At 39.3% G+C, this 22,017-nt stretch overlaps 1 protein-coding gene across 12 annotated transcripts in view; it reads right to left on the bottom strand.

Annotated features, from left to right (window-relative positions):
• Window positions 1-22,017, bottom strand: part of LOC134351811 (CYFIP-related Rac1 interactor B) — a 197,088-nt gene that overhangs the window by 70,650 nt on the left and 104,421 nt on the right. For 9 of the 12 annotated variants that reach the window (XM_063058516.1, XM_063058525.1, XM_063058522.1 and 6 more), the window contains 2 exons: window positions 12,075-12,187; window positions 147-229 (listed from right to left, as the gene is read on the bottom strand). In XM_063058516.1, the coding sequence (XP_062914586.1) occupies window positions 147-219 (73 nt within the window). In that variant the 5' untranslated portion in view covers window positions 220-229; window positions 12,075-12,187. Of the gene's footprint in view, window positions 1-146; window positions 230-780; window positions 864-12,074; window positions 12,188-22,017 lie in introns of all 12 variants that reach the window. The other 3 variants (XM_063058526.1, XM_063058527.1, XM_063058528.1) reach the window with 2 other exon arrangements.

Here is a 22,017-nt window from a genome sequence, read left to right as displayed (position 1 = left end):
AAATCAGATTGGAGAAAAAATTCTGGCCCTTTTCATATTTACCAATTAAAAACAACGTAAGCATGCATTAAAGTAAAATGCAATGGAAAACAGATGCAGTCTATTGCAGGCAGAAAAAAAGAATATAAAATAAAGATCATTCTCACTTTCAAAGTCAAGGAAAAAATTTGGCCCCTGTTCAAGATCTGTGCATGTCAAAACTTTAAGAAGGTTCCCCATGTTAAGATACCTGCCAAGACAAGAAGGAAGATATTTTCCCCTAAATGTAGAACAGCCCAAAGTGAGAGACAAACAAAAAAATAGCCTTTGAAGACTACAAGCCATGTGATAAAAATCCACTGTCAGTTCACATGGTATATACAATCTACAGGTAAAGCATTTTACCAGCTGTGCCAACAGTCTAAACTGGAAAGGCTGCATGGTTTTCTTGGTTACACTATAAGCAGCGGCATGTGCCAGATGTCACTAACGTTTAAACCCTTCCCTGGAGTCACAGAGGAGCTGAAGGAGTTAAAACTGCATTAACAGCCATCCTGACAAAAGGACCTGGAAAATCAGTGAATGGAATTAACAAAAAGAGCCTTTTTAAAAAAGCAAATTAAAGAAAATTTTCAAAAGCAACACATGGGATGAAGTTTGCAGCCGCAATGGAGAGGTCATGCAACCATTGTTAAGTGATAGTATCCTGCCATTACGTGCATTTTTAATACCTGCACTGTCCTTCACTCTGGTGAGACAGAACGTATTTTGTATACACCAGCTGTGAAGGGTCAAACTTACTTTCAAAATCCAAGAAAAAATGTGAAGCATTGTGGTCTATGTCTCTGGTTAACACCTTAATCAGATTACCCATGTCAGCAAACCTAAAAATAAAATAGTAAATCTTTTAGTTTCAACAATTCTCAGTCAGGTCCTGGATTCAGTTAAGGCTGGCTCGTGAGGTTCCACCCACTTCGTGGGGTTTGGTAGGGATTTGTTGAGTCAAAATTATACTCTCTAGAAACGGTCTCAACATGATCATGTTTCTTCACTGAAAATCCTTCACATAAATCCTCATTACAGTAATTAAACTGCTAAGAATGCAGGTCAGAGAGAAAAAAAACATTAGTGATAAGAGACTGCATAAAACAGAAATTAACAGGAATTCTGTTCAAACATTCAAATCCTTGTTTTCTTCTTACATTTTTAAATTAACATGTGCAAACAACGGGCTGCTTCAAGCTGCAACCTGTCTGCAAGCACTACTTACGATCACAGATGCCTACACTTACCTGGGCTGCAGGAGCTTATCTTGGTGGGCCCACCACACTGCCAAGTCAGGCAGCAAAGTCCAGACTTGACAAGACTTCACTGCCCATGATATAGTTCAACAGCAGGCAAAACTGGGCGAAGGAAATTTGCCTTCTTTTAAGGCAGTTAGAAAGGTTACGTCTTCGTAAATATTTCTGATACTGAGTCATTTAAAATCTAATAAAACCGGGGAATTAAAAGTTACAAAAATTCAAAATTCATAGCACAAAAGCAAAATGAACAAAACAAAATAGCTGACCTCTCCTTGCTAATAAATTCAATGGGGTCTGAATCCTCTGCAAAGAATGATCTGAGGCTGGTTACAAAAGGCTGGGAAAAAGCAATACCTATGTCAGGCTGCTATTTATTGATAACAGCTCAGCATTCAACACAATCATATCCTCAGTTCTAATCAAATAAATTTCAAAACCTGGGCCTCAGTACCTCCCGCTGCAAGTGAATCCTCGACTTCCTCAACAGGAGACCACAGTTTGCGCAGATCGGAAGTAATATCTCCTGCTTACAGACAATCAACACTGGAGTATTTCAACAATGCATGCTCAGCCCACTGCTCTGATCTCTCTACACCCAAGACTGTGTGGCTAAGCACAGCTCAAACACTATAAGTTTGCCAAAGACACAACTATTGTTGGCAGAATTTCAGATGGTGACGAGGTGGTGTACAGGAGCATGAGAGATCAATTGGTTGATCGGTGTTGTAATAACAATCTGGCATTCAACGTCAGTAATTGATTGTGGACTTCAGGAAGGGGAACACATACCAGTCCTCATTGAAGTGGAAAGGGTGAGCAGTTTCAAGTTTCTGGGTGTCAACATCTCTGACATTACATTACAAAGAAGGCATGTCAGCAGTTATATTTTATTAGGAGCCTGAGGATACTTGGTATGTCATCAAAGACACTCACAAATGTTAACAGATATACCATTCTAACTAGTTGAATCTCTGTCTGGTATGGAGGGGCCACTGCACAAAATCAGAAAAAGTTGCTGAAAATTATAAACTCAGTCTGCACCATCTTGGGCACTAGCATCCTCAGCATCGAGGACAACTTCCATAGGCAATGCCTCTAAAAGGAGGCATCCATCATTAAGGGCTGCCACCACCCAGGACATGTCCTTTTCTCATTGCTACCATCAAAGAGATGGTACAGGAGCCTAAAGACACACAAATCAACATTTTAGGAACAGTTTCTTCTTTTCTGCCATCAGATTTCTGAATATACAATCAACCCACAAACACTACCTCACTATTTTCTTCACTCTTTTTGCACTACTTATTTATTTTTATATATTCTTATTGTAATTTATAGGTTTTAATTATGTACTGCAATGCACTACTGCTGCAAAACAACATATTTCATGACTTACAATGGTGATATTAAACCTTATTCTGATTTCGCTACTATTCTGATTCTGATCACAGTAATGCTGGACACTTTCACAAGGCTCCATAGGAAACTGTAAATGAATGATAACTGATAAGGTGTTAGTGTTAAGTAATGGACTAACATTACTTGCAATTAAAGAGCTGAATGGTCTGTATTCATACATGTTGGAGATTTTTTATGAATAAAGTTGATATAGTTCAGAAGACAGGGAATTCAGAGATTGAATGTAACAACAATAAGCACCTGAAATTCACCAAATGTGTCAAACCCAAGACCTACTTCAGAGTGGGTGACTGAATGCTGACAGAATTTCTGGCCTTAAACCAATAAGATTCTGGCCAGCATATTAGGCAACATTCTTTTAAGTAGATAATATTTCAACAACTGAGCTTCCAGTGTAATATTAACTGTGATTTGCTAACTTCTCAATGCCAGCCTGGCTTTGAGAATAATCCTCTATCTCATCCATAAAGGAAAAGAAATCTGAAACCTTTTCTATCCCTCCATCAGATTTCTGAACAATGAACCAATCCATGAACACTAGTACATTATTTTTGCTCTCATTTTGCACAATTTATTTATTTTTTAGTATTTATTTCTTAGTGCAATTTATATAATATTTTATGTATTACACTGTACTGTTGCCACAGAATTACAAATTTCACAACGTATGTCAATGATATTAAATCTGATTCTGATTCTCAGTGAAACTTGGAAGATCCCGATGGGTTTTGACATGTTGGATGCAGAGCTTATGCTTCCCTGTGAGAGAAATTAGAACTAGGGTCTCTGTTGAAAGATACTGGAGCTCACTCATTTAAGACAGATGAGGCAATTTTTTTTTTTGCCACCCAAAGGTTACTGACTCTTTGGTAAGGTTGGTAGAAGCAGAAACATTGAATACTCCATTTACTGGTTGATACTCCATCTTACAGTGAGGTTACTGCAGGTCAACCAGAATGCAGAAATGAGGTTACAATCAGGTCAACTATTATCTTATTAAATATTTTAGAGATTAAAGATTAGATTTATTTCTCATGTATATCAAAATCTACAGTCATTTGCATCAACACCAACACATTTGAAGGATTATGCTGGGATCAGCACTCAAGTGTTGCCATGCTTCTGGTGCCAACACAGTATCGTCCAAAACTCACTAACCCTAACCATACGTCTTTGGAATGTGGGCAGAAACTGACAGAGTCACAGGCAAAATATACAAATCTTACAGCTAGTGCTGTAAAGCATTACACTAATCACTATGCTACTATGCCACCCTTGGCAGATCAGGCTTGATGGGCTGAGTGACCTGCTCCAGTCCCCGATTTGTACATATGCTACTCAAGTCTTTCAGTGGTACGAGTCTTCTCTCCATCCTCTGAATTTGTGAATCACAGTGGTGAAGCCAATTCTTTTATATTAGTCTGTTTTAACAACTGCAAACAATGCTCTGCTTCATCAACTTGGATGGGTTGGCCATATTCAACATTTAGAATTTCAGAGGACAAATTTTCAGGTGCACATTTTTCTAAGCTTCAGCACTAGCATGCCGCATTTAAAAGTGAGCCAAATGCAAATACATAAAATCATTACTCCGCGCAAGCATGCACCAGAGAAAATGCGAAAATTACAAGTTTTAGTGCAGTTTGTGCTCAAACTGGAAGGATAACTGTTATTTTTTTTTAAAAAAACAGACAATACATTCAAATCACAAGAAACAACTTTCTAAAGCCACATTGGAATAAAAATAACTGCATGCAGACCTTGAAGGAATAATATAGTTAAAAACTAAAATGGTTTTCCATATGCTACCAAGAATTTTTTAAATTGTTTACCTTGGTGACTTTTAAATAAGCCACAGAAAATGAGGTTTACTGACAGTATAAAATAAAGTAATTTTATATGCTTAAACATTATAAACTAAATCAGAGATATTCATTTTCCCATTTTATTTCACATCTGCTAACTTAACAAATAACAACAATTACCTACTTTAGAAGAAGACAAGTTTTCTCTCTCAGACATTCTGCTTTCTGCCTTTGGATAAAACTGGCAATGATACAGTGCAAACACTAGAGCGACATCAACTATTTGGAGAGAAGATATATTTACACCCAACACTCATCATCTAAATACAAGAGGCACAGCATTAAGGTTTATAATTGTGTGCTGGAACCTGCCAGCTTTGGATCAATTAAATCCATCAACATACAGGCCTAGTTAGAACAAGCATCAGCTGTGAAAGGAGAGACTGAACAACCAATAGACAATCATTAACTACAGCCACCATTTCCTCTTGCCCACACTGCACTAGAATATGTGGACCCTGGATCGGCCTCTACAGCCACCTGAGGACCCACCAACAGAATATCATACTCAACTTCAATGATCGCACTACTACCCAATACTTACCCACCTAATATCACCCTACACTTAGCTTTAGATAGTCAACAGATATTAATATTTATTGGTTGTGTAGAATTACTGACAAAAAGCACTGAGAGCACCAGGAAATGTACAACTTCCCATTAAAGTACAATTGTATTACCGGCTCTCCCTTAACACAGACTGATTACACTGGACAACAAAGATTTTGCTTCCTGAATACTTTTGGGTGTATTTATGGATTTTGGGCTCTGCTAAGTATGAAAATCACCTTGAAATTTCCCTATCATGCAACATTTTTTTTTAAATCGCCTATATTTGTTATTTCAATTCATAATTCAAAACAATTAAAATGTTGCCCCCAATATAAGCTGAAAAGTTTTCCATCTTATCCAGGCATGCCTGCACATGCTTAGGCAGGATGGATGCTGCAAGACAGGCCAGGTTTTAGGAAGGTTATAAAAGCATCATGCATACACCAGTCTATGTGTTGTGTTTACATGTACTGTATATTGGTTTGTGATCATGTTGATGTGTATGATCTACACACATAGCATATTGTGTGTAATCATAATAAAACAAATACATTTTCAGAAGTATCTGTAACGGCAAAATGTCTCACCAACGCTGCAACAGCCGTGATACTTTCTGCTATATTTGTGGCAAGTGTACGCATAAATCTCAAACACAGAGCATACTCCTCTTTTAAGAAAGCCCGTAAGTTCTACCTTATGCGTAAAATTGATGACCAAGACAAAGCCTGGGCTCCACACATCTGTCCCTCAACATGCACTGTCAACCTTAGAGCTTGACTCAGAGACACTTAGAAGTCAAGGCTGCTCACTGCCCTGATGATATGGCGAGAGCAAAAGGATCATGTGACAGCCCGCTACTTCTGTTTGATCAGTGTCTGGTTTCACTGCTAAAAACAAGAAATCCATTGAATACTCCAACCTCCCTTTAGCCATGAGATCTGTGCCGCATGAGAATAGTCTTCCAATACCGAAACCACCAAAGACATGGTGTCTTGAGGAGGCAGATGAAGATGCCATGATGAATGGGCTAGGAATGGAAAACGACACAGACACTGAAACAAACCTTGAATCCTTTATGTTCAGTGAGCTTCATCTGATAACTCAATCTGAGTTAAATGCCCGAGTCGAGAGACTCAGATATATCATAGTCAAAAGCAGAATTACTGGGTTCAAGACTACAAGGATGAAATCTGATGCCACCAGCCACAAAAATCTCAGTCTTTTGTAGCCACCAAGAAGATTTGAATGTAATTCTTTGGTCAAGTTGATAATCTATGTTTCTGGACTAATTTTTCACTGCTTTGGGTTGCCAGCATGACCCACAACAATGCTGTTTTTTTTTAATTGATTCTTCAGTGTTAAGCCTGAAAGGTGTGCTGCTACATAAAGGTAATGTTCACCTGTCAATACCAATCGACTATGCCGTACACATGAAAGAAAACTACTGAAATCTGGAAGTCTTGTTGAAACACACACAGTATACCAACTACAACTGGAACATCTATGGTGATCTGAAAGTAGTAGCGCTGCTGCTAAGAAAGCAGCTAGGATACACCAAGTCCTGTTGTTTCCTTTGTGAATGGGCAGCCATGCTAAAGACTCTCATTACTTAAAAAAGATCGGCTACTCTGTAAGCAGTGGTTCCAGGGCAAAAAAGTTTGGCGCATAAGCCACCTGTAGACCCAAAGATATTTTTGACGCCTCTTCATCTAAAACTGGAGCTTATGAAAAATTGTGTGAAAGCAACAAACAAGGAAGGTGAAGAATTTCAATAATTGAGACAGATGTTTCCCAGTATAACTGATGTCAAGATTAAGTAAGGCACTTCTGTTGGTCCACTAATCAAACAGGTCATCAAGGGCAGGCAATTCGAAGAACTTCTAATGGGACCAGAGAAAATTGCATGGAAGGTATTCAAGTAAGTTGTCGAAAATTTTCTTGGTAACTACTGAGCACAAAACTATGTGCAGTTGGTTGACAACATGCTTCAAGCATACAAAACCATGAAGTCCAACATGTCACTAAAGATTCATTTTCTGCATTCCTATATAGAATTCTTAGCACTGCCTGTGACGGGCACAGTGAAAGATTTCACCAGGACACTGCGGTCATGGAGAAACAGCATCGGGCAACTGGAATCCTTCAGTGCTGGTTGATTATTGCTGGACACATAGTCATAGTCATACTTTACTGATCCCAGGGGGAAATTGGCTTTCGTTACAGTTGCACCATAAATAATAAATAGTCATAGAACCATAAATAGTTAAATAGTAATATGTAAATTATGCCAGTAAATTATGAAATAAGTCCAAGACCAGCCTATCAGCACAGGGTGTCTGACCCTCCAAGGGAGGAGTTGTAAAGTTTGATGGCCACAGGCAGGAATGACTTCCTATGACGCTCTGTGCTGCATCTTGGTGGAATGAGTCTCTGGCTGAATGTACTCCTGTGCCCACCCAGTACATTATGTAGTGGATGGGAGACATTGACCAAGATGGCATGCAACTTAGACAGCATCCTCTTTTCAGACGCCACCGTCAGAGAGTCCAGTTCCATCCCCACATCATCACTGGCCTTACGAATAAGTTTGTTGATTCTGTTGGTGTCTGCTACCCTCAGCCTGCTGCCCCAGCACACAACAGCAAACATGATAGCACTGGCCACCACAGACTCGTAGAACATCCTCAGCATCGTCCGGCAGATGTTAAAGGACCTCAGTCTCCTCAGGAAGTAGAGACGGCTCTGACCCTTCTTGTAGACAGCCTCAGTGTTCTTTGACCAGTCCAGTTCATTGTCAATTCGTATCCCCAGGTATTTGTAATCCTCCACCATGTCCACACTGACCCTCTGGATGGAAACAGGGGTCACCGCTACCTTAGCTCTCCTCAGATCTACCACCAGCTCCTTAGTCTTTTTCACATTAAGCTGCAGATAATTCTGCTCACACCATGTGACAAAGTTTCCTACAGTAGCCCTGTACTCAACCTCATCTCCCTTGCTGAGTGAGAAGTCTCAGATACTGAGGACACTTAAGTGAGAAGCCTCAATCATCAACAAAACATTTTGGATAATAAATCTGATTCTGATTTTATTTCAGATTTCCACTTTTTTTTAAATTTTTCATTTACCATTGCAAAGATTAATGGATCCACAAGTTCAGAAGTCTGTAACCCAATTACAGTGGATCCAATACACACTAGCCACTACAACCTCCATCCCTGCCAGTTCAGTTAAAGTAACTAAGAGAAGCAATATATCATTACATATAATACTTATTTCAATAATGGAATATTAGAACATACACATCTATTTACAGTATTTTAATTTTTAGATAGCTGGGCAACAACAGATAGCATTAGTGGACATCTTCATAAGGAAGTGCTTCAAGAAGGCTGTCCATCATTAAGGGCCCTCACAACCAGAGACATGCCCTGTTCTTATTTCTACCATTAGAGAGGAGGGATTGAAGCCTGAAGACCTACACTGCATGACTTAGGAACAGATTCTTCTCCTCTGCCATCATATATTTATGAACATTTATTTTTTGTGCTATTTATTTATTATTTTTAAGTGTAAATTAAAGTCTTTTTTGTCTTGCACTGTAATGCTACTACCTAATCTGTTGAATATTTCCAGCATTTTTTGTTGAATACTAAATTTCCAGCATTGGCAGTATTTTATGTTTTCCAACATCTCGCATGTCTTGTCAAAAAACACTTGAGGCCTACCCTGATAGATAAAAAAGGGTTTTTATTTGCATTGCCTCATTAAAAGCCAATACTTATTATGACTTCAAGAAGCCTACAGGTTGTTAGTTTACCATACATCAAGAATAAATGCCCAGAGGAATTTTCCAAATGAAGAAAACAAGCACCTTTATTTTCAAAAATCCATCTGTTCACACCTTTAAAATCATAAGATTTGTGGCACCTAGTCAAAGGGCTTCTGAAAATCCAAGTACATAACATCCACCAGTTCCCCTTTGTCTATCCTGCTTGTTATTTCCTCAAAGAATTCCAAAGTATTTGTCAGGCAAGATTTTCCTTTAAGAAAACCATGCTGATTATGGCCTATTTTATCATGTGCCTCCAAGTACACCGAAACCACATCCTTAACAATCGATTCCAACATATTTCCAACCACTGAGGACAGACTAACTGTCCTGTAGGTTCATTCTGCCTCTCTCCCTTCTTGAAGAGCAGAATGACATTTGCAATTTCTGAGTCTTCAAAAACCATGCCAGAATCCATTGATACTTGAAAAATCATTACCAGTGGCTCCACAATCTCTTCAGCTACCTCTTTCAGAACCCTGGAGTGTACACCATCTGGCCCAGGTGACTTAACTACCTTCAGACCTTTTAGTTTCTCAAGCACCTTCTCCCAAGTACCTTCCTGCTCGCTGGGAAAACAGAGACACCTCCCTCTCCCTTATTAGGGAGAGAGAGAGCCTGTGGTATGTCGTATACCGGGTGAAACGCAAAGCATTTGAGGTAACTGCAAGTTTGTCTTTGCTATTGCTTTGCTCACGCTTGAGTGCTCAGTGGCAGGTGCCGATGCTTTTTTTTTGCCAGTTGCTTGCTGCTGCTTGCGCGCGGGAGGGAAGGAAGCTGGGGGGGGGGCACTTTGGGGTTCTAACATTTAACTGTTGTTTACTCTTTGGAGCACTCCTCTGTTTTCGTGGATGGTTACCAAGAAAAAGCATTTCAGAATATATATTGTATACATTTCTCTGACAGTAAATTGGACCTTTGAACCTAGTAATGGCCCCCTGACACTTTTGAACTTGTGGCATTCTGCTAGTATCTTCCATGGTGAAGACATGCAAAATACTTATTCAGTTCACCCACCATATCCTTGTTCCCCCATCATTACTTCTCCAGCAACATTTTCCAGCACTCACCTCTAGTTTACACTTTATATATCTGAAGAACCTTTTGGTATTCTCTTTTTATATCATTGGCTAGTTTACCTTCATATTTCATCTTTTCCTTCTTTAGTTGTCTTCATTTGGTTTTTACAAGCTTCCCAATCCTCTATCTTCCACTAATTTTTGTTCAATTATATGCCCTCTCTTTGGTTTTTATGTTGGCTTTGACTTCTCTTGTCAGCCATGGTTGCGTCTCCCTGCTTTTAGCATACTACTTCTTTGGGATGTGTATATCCTGTGCCTTCTGAATTGCTCCCAGAAATTCCAGCCATTGCAGCTCCGCTGTCATCCTGCTACTATCCTCTTCCAATCAGTTTTGGGATGGAAATCCAAGCAACATACACAAAATCCTGGAGGAACTCAGCAGGCCAAGCAGCTTTGAGGAAAAGAGTACAGTCGACGTATTCTTTTCCTACATGCTGCCTGGTCTGCTGAGTTCCTCCAGCATTTTGTGTCTGATGCTTGGCCAGCTCCTCTCTAATGCTTCTGTAATTCCCTTTAGTCCACTGTAATACTGATACATCTGACATTAGCTGCTCCTTCACAAATTGCAGGGTGAATTCCATCATATTATGATCACTGGCCCTTAAGGGTTTCTTTACCTTGAGCTCTCCAATCAATTCAGTTCACTACACAACACCAAATCCAGAATAGCTGATGCCCTTGTGGGTTCATCCAAAAATTTCTCTAAAAAGCCATCTCAATGGCATTTTAGAAATTCCCCATCTTGGGATCCAGCACAAACCTGATTTTCCCAATCTACCTGCATATTGAAATTCCCCATCACCGTTTGTAACACTGACCTTTTGACATGCATTTTCTATATCCCGATGTAATTTGTAGACTACCTCTTTACCATTGTGTGTGTGGGGGGATGGTCTGTACATAACTCCGGTCAGTATTTTTTTTTTACCCCTGCAGTTCCTTAGTTCTACCCACAACGATTCTGCACCCTCCAATACTATGTCACCTATGCTACATCTTCCAATCCTTTCTCTTGATCCATCTGTTCACACCTTTCTCTTGAGGGAGCAAGCGTTTCCTACTTCCCTAAATCTGGAACAATACATTTCTTTTGTGACCCACCCTCAACGGCCTCTACATTTGCCAGATCAGCTTAGTCTGAGACTTCCAGGCACATGTGCAGGTACCTATATCTGACAAGAATATTATCTGGAGACAGGAATCTTACAGCCTATTGCCCTTGCACTAGCTCTTTAAAAGAAATCTTTGAAAATGGACTTTTCCAACCAGTACCGTACCCCAGTCATATTCCTGATGAAGGCTCTTGGCCTGAAATATCAATTGTTTATTCATTTCCATAGATGTTGCCTGACATACTGAGTTTCTCCAGCATTTTGTATGTATTACTAAGTAAAACATTAAATTAATATTTTAAACATTTTGGTGAATACAGAGTGAAGACTGTAATATAATATAAGATTGAACAGAAGCATCACAATTACAATTTATTTTGAGGAGGGAATAACAAAGCATACAAGATTGAAATTGTTTAGAGCCAGAGGGATTACTAATTACTAACTGCAGTTCATGCCCCATAAGGTCACTAAGTCACCAGCAGTTGTGCATAATTTTAGGGAACACAGTTGATAAACACCTGAAATTTAGCAATATTATTGATTTCCCTTGATTACAATGCAAGGCTATAAAAACAACTGCAGCCAGTTGGGGGAACTCTTAATCACTCAAACCAGGATGCATGCTAATTTCCAAAAGTTGTTCTAAGTTTCAAGGTATAATGATTGAAAGAAAGCCCACCACACACAGAAAATAGTACAACGTTTAGTATTCATATGGTTTAGTATTCATATTTTAAGCCATATAGAATATAAAGTAGAATTTTTAAAAAATTTAATTATCATTTCAAGGCAATACTTGAGTTCACTGTACAATAGTAACTAACTACAAGTGGTTTAAGACAAAATCAATAACCAAAATTTAGAACTGTTTTATAAAGCCTCAAGTTGTACAGAAGTTATTGTGTTACATGCTGTAATTTTCTTACCAAGCAGGAAGGGTACAGTTATGTTTGGGTTGCAAATAACTCCAATAGCATCCAGTCACAACCTGTTCACCTCAGCAAGATACCACAGGACTGCCCTCAGCATGAATTGCCATCTAAGGAAATAAAGGAAATTGTTAAAAAAAAAGGTAAGACTCAGGATAGGAAAAAAATAGTCTTCATCCATAATTTGAATTATGTAATTTAGCATCAAGTCACTTCCTCTTTAAGATTTGCTGCTTTGATAAAAACACAATAGTTTTTTTCTTTTCTCATCTTCTCCAAATCCTCTTCTCTCTAACAACAGGGAGCCAGTCACATGGAGTGGTATCATTACCACAAAAGCTTCCTTAAAATGCTATAAGTCTTGGAAAGGTCAAATGAAATTTCACTACACAAAAGATGCAAGTTCCTTCCTTATGATTTCAAAAAGCATAATAGACTCTGAGTTTAAAGTACAAAATTTTTTTTGGTAATTTATTTTTTTATTGAAGTTCATCATCAAACAAACATTTCCATAAGATGTATTTCAGATACTGTACATATATATCATATAATCATATTTGTCACAAATCAAAGTACAAAGTATATTGAACCACTAAAATACACTGGTTAAACAATAACGAGAGGGTTATCATCATATCATACTAAGAACACTGAAGTCTCCACAGAAAGCAGAGAAAGATTCAATAGCATATTGCTATCCATTTCTCTCGCTCTACAAATGCTGCCTGATCTGTAAAGTATTTCCCTTCTGTAGAGAAATTAGTTATTCTTGACAATAAAAGGTTAATGAGGTACAGGTGTCCCCCGCTTTTTGAACGTTCGCTTTACGAATCCTCACTGTTACGAAAGACCTACATTAGTACCCTGTTTTCGCTTACAGAAGGTGTTTTCACTGTTACGAAGAAAGGCAGCGCACAATAAAAAATCAGCGGGCGAAAAAATCAGTGCGTGCCCCAAGCAGCCGCTCTTCCTCAGATTCGGAACGGCATTGCTTAAACACGTGCCTGTGAGCAGCCGTCAGCAAGATGAGTTCTAAGGTATCGGAAAAGCCTAAAAGAGCTCGTAAGGGTGTTACACTTAGCGTAAAACTAGACATAATTAAGCGTTTCGATCGTGGTGAACGAAGCAAGGACAAAGTGAGTTTGGCTTGCGGAAACTGACGAAGATGATGTTGAAGAGGTTTTGGCATCCCATGACCAAGAACTGATAGATGGAGAGCTGATGCAATTGGAAGAGGAAAGGATAACAATCGAAACCGAATGCAGTAGCAAACTGAACAGGAAGCAACCTCGTGAGATTTTCGCTGCAATGATAAAGTATGACTTTAATTTTGAAAGGGTACTGTTACGTACCCCGTAACTGGGTTGCCAAACCAGCAGAAATGGATCACTCAGTTGGAGTCTGGATTACTAGAACTAAGAAAGTTTTATTAAAGAAACAAGCAACACAGTAATCGTAAGGATAATAAATGCAACAGTTCAGCAATGATAAACACACATGTGCACAGAATTAAGATAACAGCATCAATCAAGCTCTATCGTTGTCTAGGGGTAAATGACCAATTTCAAAGTGACACAAAAGTCCAGTTCGATTTAATAGTTCAGTTCGCAGTAATCGTTGCCATGGTGATGGACAACGTGGGGGGAGGGAGAGAGAGAACAACTGATCATTCAGAAACGGCTTCCACTCACAGACCGGCGATATTGCTCACAAGCAGCTTTCGGGCGGGTCCTTTGTGATGTCACCTGAGGTCACCGACTGTGACCCCTCCTCCAGATGCGGTCGATCCTCTGCAGTGAACACGGCACCCAAGCGAGGGTGGACAAACACCGGGTTCCCGCTGATCGTACCTTTCCACCCTGTGCGTTTAAGGTCCGGTACTTCCCACCGACTCGTGAGAGGCGCACCGCTTCCAGGGTCTCGTTACCTCGGGTGTCGTGTGTGTGTCCTGCCTTAGCAAACCTGTCCCTTTTTATCCCCCTGCTGGGGTATTGCCTGTCCATCACTTCAAACAGTTCAGGGTTCAAAGGGGGAGCTGCTCCAGACAGCTTTCTCTCCCGTCCCTTCATTACACATCTCCAGATGCTGCTTCATTGTTCCTTATCTCTCCTTCCCCTGAGGACAGGTGGCAGACCAACTGCTGATCACACGGGACAGCTAACATCTTATCTATGTGTATTCTTGTCACAGTACGTAGGTTTAGGGGATATTTGCAGGATGGTTTGAGTCCTTACAAGCAACTGTATGATAGAAAAATGCGCAAGGCTCAGCAGTCAAGCAAGCCTTCCACATCAGCCACAGCAGACGACGAACCTCGATCTTCGACATCGAGGTGGGCAGTCATAGGAGAAGATGAGCTGCCTACCCTGATCGACGATGAGATGACACCCCCGTGTCCCACCACCCCAACCCCCGGGCCCCGGACGGATACTGTACCGATTCGCAGAGAATGCAACGGTAGCCAGGAGGCACACAGCACATCTTTAAGAAAAAAGCCGAAATAAACAAGCTAATTAATTAGGTGCCGCCGACACGTAATTGGCGGCCCAGATCAGTGCCGATTTCCGATTGCGTCGCCTCTGATCTGGGCCGACAATTACGTGTCGGCGGCACCTAATTAATTAGCATGTTTATTTTGGCTTTTTTCTTAAAGATGTGCTGTGTGCCTCCCGGCTACTGCTGCGTTCTTCACAGCAATGTATCGGGTCGGCGGCCCGGAGGGTGGGGGCCACTGCACCACCCAACCTGCGATGATTCAGTCTAACACACCATCATCAGTGTGCTCGGCAAGCTGTCTTCCCGATTCCGGTAAGTGATACTACACTGTACATACATTATTTCTACTTTATATAGACTGTGTATTTTTACCTATTATTTGGTAGATTTGGCAGCCTCATAGCCTAAAGGTTACTGGAGAGTGCGTTTATGCCAACAGCGCTTGCGTGAGATTTTCGCTACGGAGATCTGTGCAGGCAATCGTTGTAGAGAAGTATTTCTACTTTATATAGGCTGTGTATTTATCATATCATTCCTGCTTTTACTATATGTTACTGTTATTTTAGGTTTTATGTGTTATTTGTCATGATTTGGTAGGTTATTGTTGGGTCTGCGAAAGCTCAAAATTTTCCCATATAAATAAATGGTAATTGCTTCTTCGCATTACGACATTTCGGCTTACGTTTCATAGGAACGCTCTACCTTCGGATGGCGGGGGAAGCCAGTACTGCATTGGCTCTGATGCATTGAGTATCTGGATTCATGAATAGTGTTACATAAATAGAAACTCTTCTCATTTTAGTTTTCTAAGTAAGTTTTACCATGCTTTATCTTTAAGTCAGTTAATCACATATTTGTACAACCGATACAAACATCTAATGTAAATGGTAGATCCCACCACCAATCACATCTTTCTCTCCACCGCACTCTCTGCTTTACAAAGGGATCACTCCCACTGCAACACCCTTGTCCATTCGTCCCTCCCCACTGATGTTCCTCCTGGTACTTACCCTTGCAAGCAGAACAAGTGCTACACCTGCCCCTACATCTCCTCCTTCACCACCATTCAGGGCCCCAAACAGTCCTTCCAGGTGAGGCGTCACTTCAATTGTGAGTCTGTTGGGATCATATACTATGTCCAGTGCTCCCAGTGTGGCCTCCTGTATGTCAGTGAGACATGACATAGACTAGGAGACTGCTTTGACGAGCACCTATGGCCCATCAAGTCTGTTCAGCAATTCCATCATGGCCTATTTATTATCCCCCTCAATCCCATTCTCCGGCCTTCTCCCCATAATCTTTAGCATTCTTACTAATCAATAACCTATCAACCTCCTCTTTAAATATACCCAGTGACTCGGCCTCCACACGCATCGATGGCAATGAATTCCACAGATTCACCACCCTCTGGCTGAAGAAATTCCTTTTCATCTGTTCTGAAGAAAAGTCCTTGTATTCTGATGCTGGGCCCTCTGATCTGAGTCTCCCTCACTGTAGGAAACATTCTCTCTCCGTCCACTCTCTGTAGGCTTTTCAATATTCAATAGGTTTTAATTAGATCCCCTTCACTCTTCTAAACTCCAGCTAGTACAGATCCAGAGTTAACCCTTGCATTCCTGGCATCATTCTCCTAAGCCTTCTCTGGATCCTCTTCCAATGCTAGCACATCCTTTCTTAAATAAGAGGCTCAGAACTGCTCACAATATTCCAAGTGTGGTCTGACCAATGCCTTATAAAACTTCAGCATTGCTGCTTTTATATTCTAGTATTCTCAAAGTAGGTCATTTCAAACTACATGATCAAAAGCATATAATCCAACAAAGTGCTACAAAGAATAAAGAGGAAAAGCAAATTAGGGACAGGGGAAGTTGCATGAAAACAACAGAGATCTTTGAGTAATTGAATCCAACTGTGTCTTGATGGGAATAATCAGAGACGGGTGCAGATGGCTGTCTCTCTGACTGGATGCCTGTCAAAACTGGCATGCTGCGAGGATCAGTGCTGGGTGCATCGCTGTTCATCTTCTATATTAATAATCTCCATGATAATGTGATAAATGTGAATAGCAAATTCGTAGATCAGACCAAGTTTGGAGGTGTAGTAGATAGTAAGGAAGGCTATTAAAGCTTGCAGGGTGATCTTGATCAGCTAGAAAAATGGACTGAAAAATGTCAGATGGAATTTAATGCAGACAAGTGTGAAGTGTTGAACGCTGGGAAATTTATCAATAAACATGAAAGATTGCAGAGAAACTTTACAAGGATGTTGTGGGAACTGAGGACCTGAGTTACAAGGAAAGATTGACTTTGGTTAGATTTTCCCTGGAGAATGAGGGGAGATCTTACAGATGTATACAAAAATGTGAGGGTTATAGATAGTGTGAATGCAAGCATGCTTTTTCCCCCCTCAGGTTGAGTGAGACTAGAACTGGAGGTTTAGAACTAGAACTGGAGACTTAATGTGTAAGAAGCTTGGACAGCACCTAGGTGGAAAGTTTGGAATGATATGGTCCAGTAACACGTAGATAGGAATAAGCATAAGATTAGTTCAGCATGGACTGGATGAACCAAAAGGCCTGTTTCTGTGCTGTGGTACTCAATGACTATGAGTACAATTTGACATTCAACAGTGAAAGACCCATACTGAATTGAGAAAACAAATGCAATTAGGAGATATTTAACTAAGAAAAAAAATCACTGAAAGACTGGGGTTAAGTAAGCATATTAACTGAAAGCATAAAATGGAATACAAGAGAAAAAAAATCCAGAAATAATGCTTCAATTCCTATACCATATTTTAGTAGTTACAAGAAGGAGCTGACACCATCTAGATTAGAGCTGCATTTTCCATCCTTCTAAACTTTGCTGCTTCATGGGTGCAGCATTCTAGGTTGAGAATGTAAACCAACACCAAGGATTCTAGCAATGTCAGTGTTAGGTACTTATATCAGCAATGAACATAATTTGGACCATGGATTGTCTCTAACAGCTTACAATCATTTACAATGAACGGCACTCAAAATCAAGAATAAAAATATTTTCATGATTTGAACATCTCAGTATGTTATACCAGTTGAAGATTTAAGGACAAAGTATAGTCATCCATATTAGGTCAATTTCAATACAAGAAGAAATACTTATTTTGATTTTATCCCTTCCTTTCATGTAAAGTGCGTAATATTTAAAATATTAAAGTGGATGCTGCCTGACCTGCTGACTGTTTCTAGTATTTTCTAGTTTTATAACAAATCTTAATGTTCAATTTTCTTAGAAAATAATTTCTTACAATTTTCTTTTTATTCCAAAACAAAATCTAATTAATATAATCGCAATAATCACAAAGAAAACCACAAAATTGAGTCTCAAATTGAGTCTCTGATCTTTAGCATTAGTTTTAATGCATCACAAAAAACATTTCCTCGCCCATAAAGTCAGCCATGCAGCCAAATCAAATTCTCTACCAGTGAGATTTTTTGCTAATGGGACTTGTTGGTGAGACTTCAACAAATCTCTTAAAACTAAGCCAATCGCCTTGTCTGCAAGAAAACCAAAGGGCATTCCTTCAATTGATCTCAATATATTCTTTTACTCTGTTAACAAGAATACTCTGTACATGCACAACCAGAAAACCATTCAATAAGGTTGTTAAAATATTTATAGTGACTTAACAACTAAGACAGTTAACGATTTTTTTTTATCTTCTCTTCTTATCCATATACTTATTCAGATAATCCATTTCAGGCTGAATTTATCAAACTCTGTCATTGTTATTCAAATTTGCCAATATTTTTTAACACAGCCAAATTTAAAAGCATTTTAAAATGCTGTATGGTTTTCCAGATCAGTTTAAGTAGTATGGCAAAGAAAATCTCCAATCTCTCATGATTTGAGAGTATGGATTCTCCAACTGACCCCAAGAATATTAAAAATGATGAATTTGATGATCAGATTCAATTTTTTTGTCATCCATAGAAAAGATCTGTATACAACCTGTGTAGTGCACTTTAATTATGTGAATTCACCATCAGTGGACATATAGAGCTCAATAACAATTGTTCTAATAAACCTGCTTTCAACTGAGAATAGTATTTGTCTAATAACGTTGTAAATGAACATAACAACAGTTATGATAATGTGCATCAAAATGACATCTTGTGATTGTTTACTGAACACAAAAGAAATTGGTGCAGGTCTCCTGCATCCAAGCAACAACAGAAAATGTTGGACAATTTTGGTACATCAGATCTTTCAGCTTTCATAGATGAACTCTTCTCCTCTCGACAAACGAACATAGAACATCAGCCATTTACAGCACATTATAGCCCTTCAACCCACAACGTTGTATTGACTTTTTAACCTACTCTAAGATAAATCTAACCTTTCTCTCCTTCATAGCCTTCCATTTTTCTGTCATCTATATGCCAATCTAAATGCTTCTTAAATGTCCCTAATGCATTTACCTCTACCACCACCCTGCCAGATTTTCTGGGTTTCTGTCTTAATATCGTATTTATATTAAGGGCATTCTAGTCTAAAAGTTCTTGTAAATTATGACATAACAATAATGCTATTGCTCATACTATTATAATTTCTAGGGACCTCTTCCACAGCTCAGACGCTTGTCATAACATAGCACTGTCCCAGTCAAGTTAATGATAACTGAAAAGCTTGTTGGTTTTTGACATTCTCCCCAGAAAAAATTATAAGAACTGATTTAAGTTCATGTAAAAATAGTTAGCTGAACAATGTAAAAGATATTTTAATTTTCTTTTAATTGTTAGTTGATACTTTTTAAAATACTTCAATGTGGATTACATTTAGGGTGCATGTAAAGTAAAGGCATCCATTAGTCTTGCGAGACCATGGATCTGCGCCTGGAAAGTCTTCACTCTCCAGGGCGCAGGCCTGGGCAAGGTTGCATGGAAGACCAGCAGTTGCCCATGCTGCAAGTCTCCCCTCTCCACGACACCAATGTTGCCCAAGGGAAGGGCATTAGGACCCATACAGCTTGGCACCAGTGTCTTCGCAGGGCAACGTGTGATTAAGTGCCTTGCTCAAGGACACAACACATTGCCTCGGCTGAGGCTCGAACTCACGACCTTCAGGTAGCTAGTCCAATGCCTTAACCACTTGGCCACGTGCCCACACATGTATTGCAGCCCTATACCACAGTGTATGTATAAAAGGTATAGTCACCATATGACACCAATTTGAAAGTGACTAAAATGAGTCCTCCTTCCTGTTTTCACACAAAATATGATATTACACACTCTTACTTAAGAAAATACAGGACAATACCTCAAAAATAGGCAACATCTGAACAATTTTGAGAAAGTATCTCCTTTGGAATAACTTTATGACAGCATTGATGCTAACAGTGGCCAGAGGTCAAATCTGGAAGGTTAAGCATGAATTTTCAGCACTCTGCAGTGATCAGGAGCACTCCTTATAGGGAACATAGACTTTTCGTCCCTCTTCCCTCCGGGAGAAGGTTCAGGAGCTTGAAGACTCGTACGGCCAGATTTGGGAACAGCTTCTCTCCAACACCGCTGAATGGATCCTGATCCAGATCTGGGCCATACCCTCCAAATATCTGGACCTGCCTCTCAGTTTTTTTGCACTACCTTACTTCCCATTTTTTCTATTTTCTATTTATGATTAATAATTTAAATTTTTAATATTTACTAATTTTAACTAATTTTTAAAATCTTTAATATTTAATATTTGTAATCCAGGGAGTGTGAAGCGCAGAATCAAATATCACTGTGATGATTGTACGTTCTAGTACCAATTGCTTGGCGACAGTAAAGTATAAAGTATGAAATCAGAAGATGCTAAAATTTGGCACCATGTGAGGATTGCTGCAATGGAGATGCTGATTCTTTTAATATTCATGTAAAAATATAATTTAACTGATTACCCAGAGGACTTAGGAGCACAATAAAAACTGGCCTTGCAGGCAACAACAAAGTAAAAGACAAATTGCCATAAGAGGGTGCGACCGAAGATGTAATAGAGAAACAACAATATGCCACAAAGAATACCGAGCAAGGAAGCTCCTGTAACTAACTGTAGCATTTTCTTTATTTAGACTGATGGAGGTTTAAAGTATTCACGAGGAATTCTGCAGACGCTGGAAATTCAAGCAACACACATCAAAGTTGCTGGTGTTTAAAGTAGTTTTTCACAAGAGTTCAAAGATTTGGCACATGTACATCAAAATACACAGTGAAATATACATTTGTGTCAAAACCTTTCAAAAGAAGCAAACAGTTAGAGCTACTAAATGGTTCCTGAACCAGTATGATTAACTTCACTCATGTCAACTCTGAACTAATTCCAAAGCCTTTAGACTCACTTTCAAGGACTCTACAATTCATCTTCTCTGTATTATTTATTTATTTATTTATTTATTTATTTTTGTGTTTGCAGTCTGCCTTCTTTTGCACATTGGTTGTTTATCAATCTTTGTGTGTAGCTTTTCATTGATTCTATTGTATTTCTTTGTTCTGCTGTGAAAGCCTTCAAGAAAATTAATCTCAGGGTAGTATATGGTGATATATACGGCTGCAAAAAAAAGTTTGTAAACCCCCTGCAATTACCTGGTTTATTGCATTAAGTACTCATAAAATGAGGCCTCATCTTCATAATAGACAAACACAATCTGCCTAAACTAATAACACACAAACCATAAGACATAGCAGCAGAATTAGGCTATTCAGCCCATCGAGTCTACTCCACCATTCCATCATGACTGATACTGGATCTCAGTCAACCCCACACACCTGCCTTCTCACCATATCCTTCGATGCACAAACAATTGTGCTATTCATGTCTTTATTAAACACACTGTTTAATCATTTATAGTTCAGACCGGAAAAAGAATGTGAACCCTTGCATTTAATAACTGGTAACTTGTTTAGAAGCAATAACCTGCACCAGATGTTTCTTGTAGCTGCTGATAACACTTACACAACAGCAAGAAGAAATTTTAGCCATATGAGTCCATATGAAACTGTTTCAATTCATCAATATTTTTGGGATGCCTTGCATGAACATCCCTCTTCAGGTCATGCCACAGCATTACAATTGAGTTAAAGTCTGTACTCTGACTTGGCCACTCCAAAACACAAATTTTCTTCCTTTTAAACTATTCTGTAGTTGATTTACTCTCCTGTTTCACATCATTGCCTTGTTGCATCATCCAACTTCTGTTCAGCTTCAGAAATCGACCGCTACCCTGACTTTCTCCTGTAAAATGTCTTGGTACAATTTTGAACTTATTGTTCCCTCAACAACTGCAAGCTGTAAAGGCCCTGAGGCAGCAAAGCAATCCCCAAACCATGATGCTCTTTCCACCATGCTTCACAGTTGGAATGAGGTTTTAATGTTGGTGTGCACTGCCTTTTTCCCTCCTAACACAGCGGTGTGCATTTCCACCAAAA

Source organism: Mobula hypostoma, chromosome 9 (genome assembly GCF_963921235.1).
Source record: "Mobula hypostoma chromosome 9, sMobHyp1.1, whole genome shotgun sequence".
Classification (NCBI taxonomy): domain Eukaryota; kingdom Metazoa; phylum Chordata; class Chondrichthyes; order Myliobatiformes; family Myliobatidae; genus Mobula; species Mobula hypostoma.
This window is presented reverse-complemented; position numbering and strand designations above follow the sequence as displayed.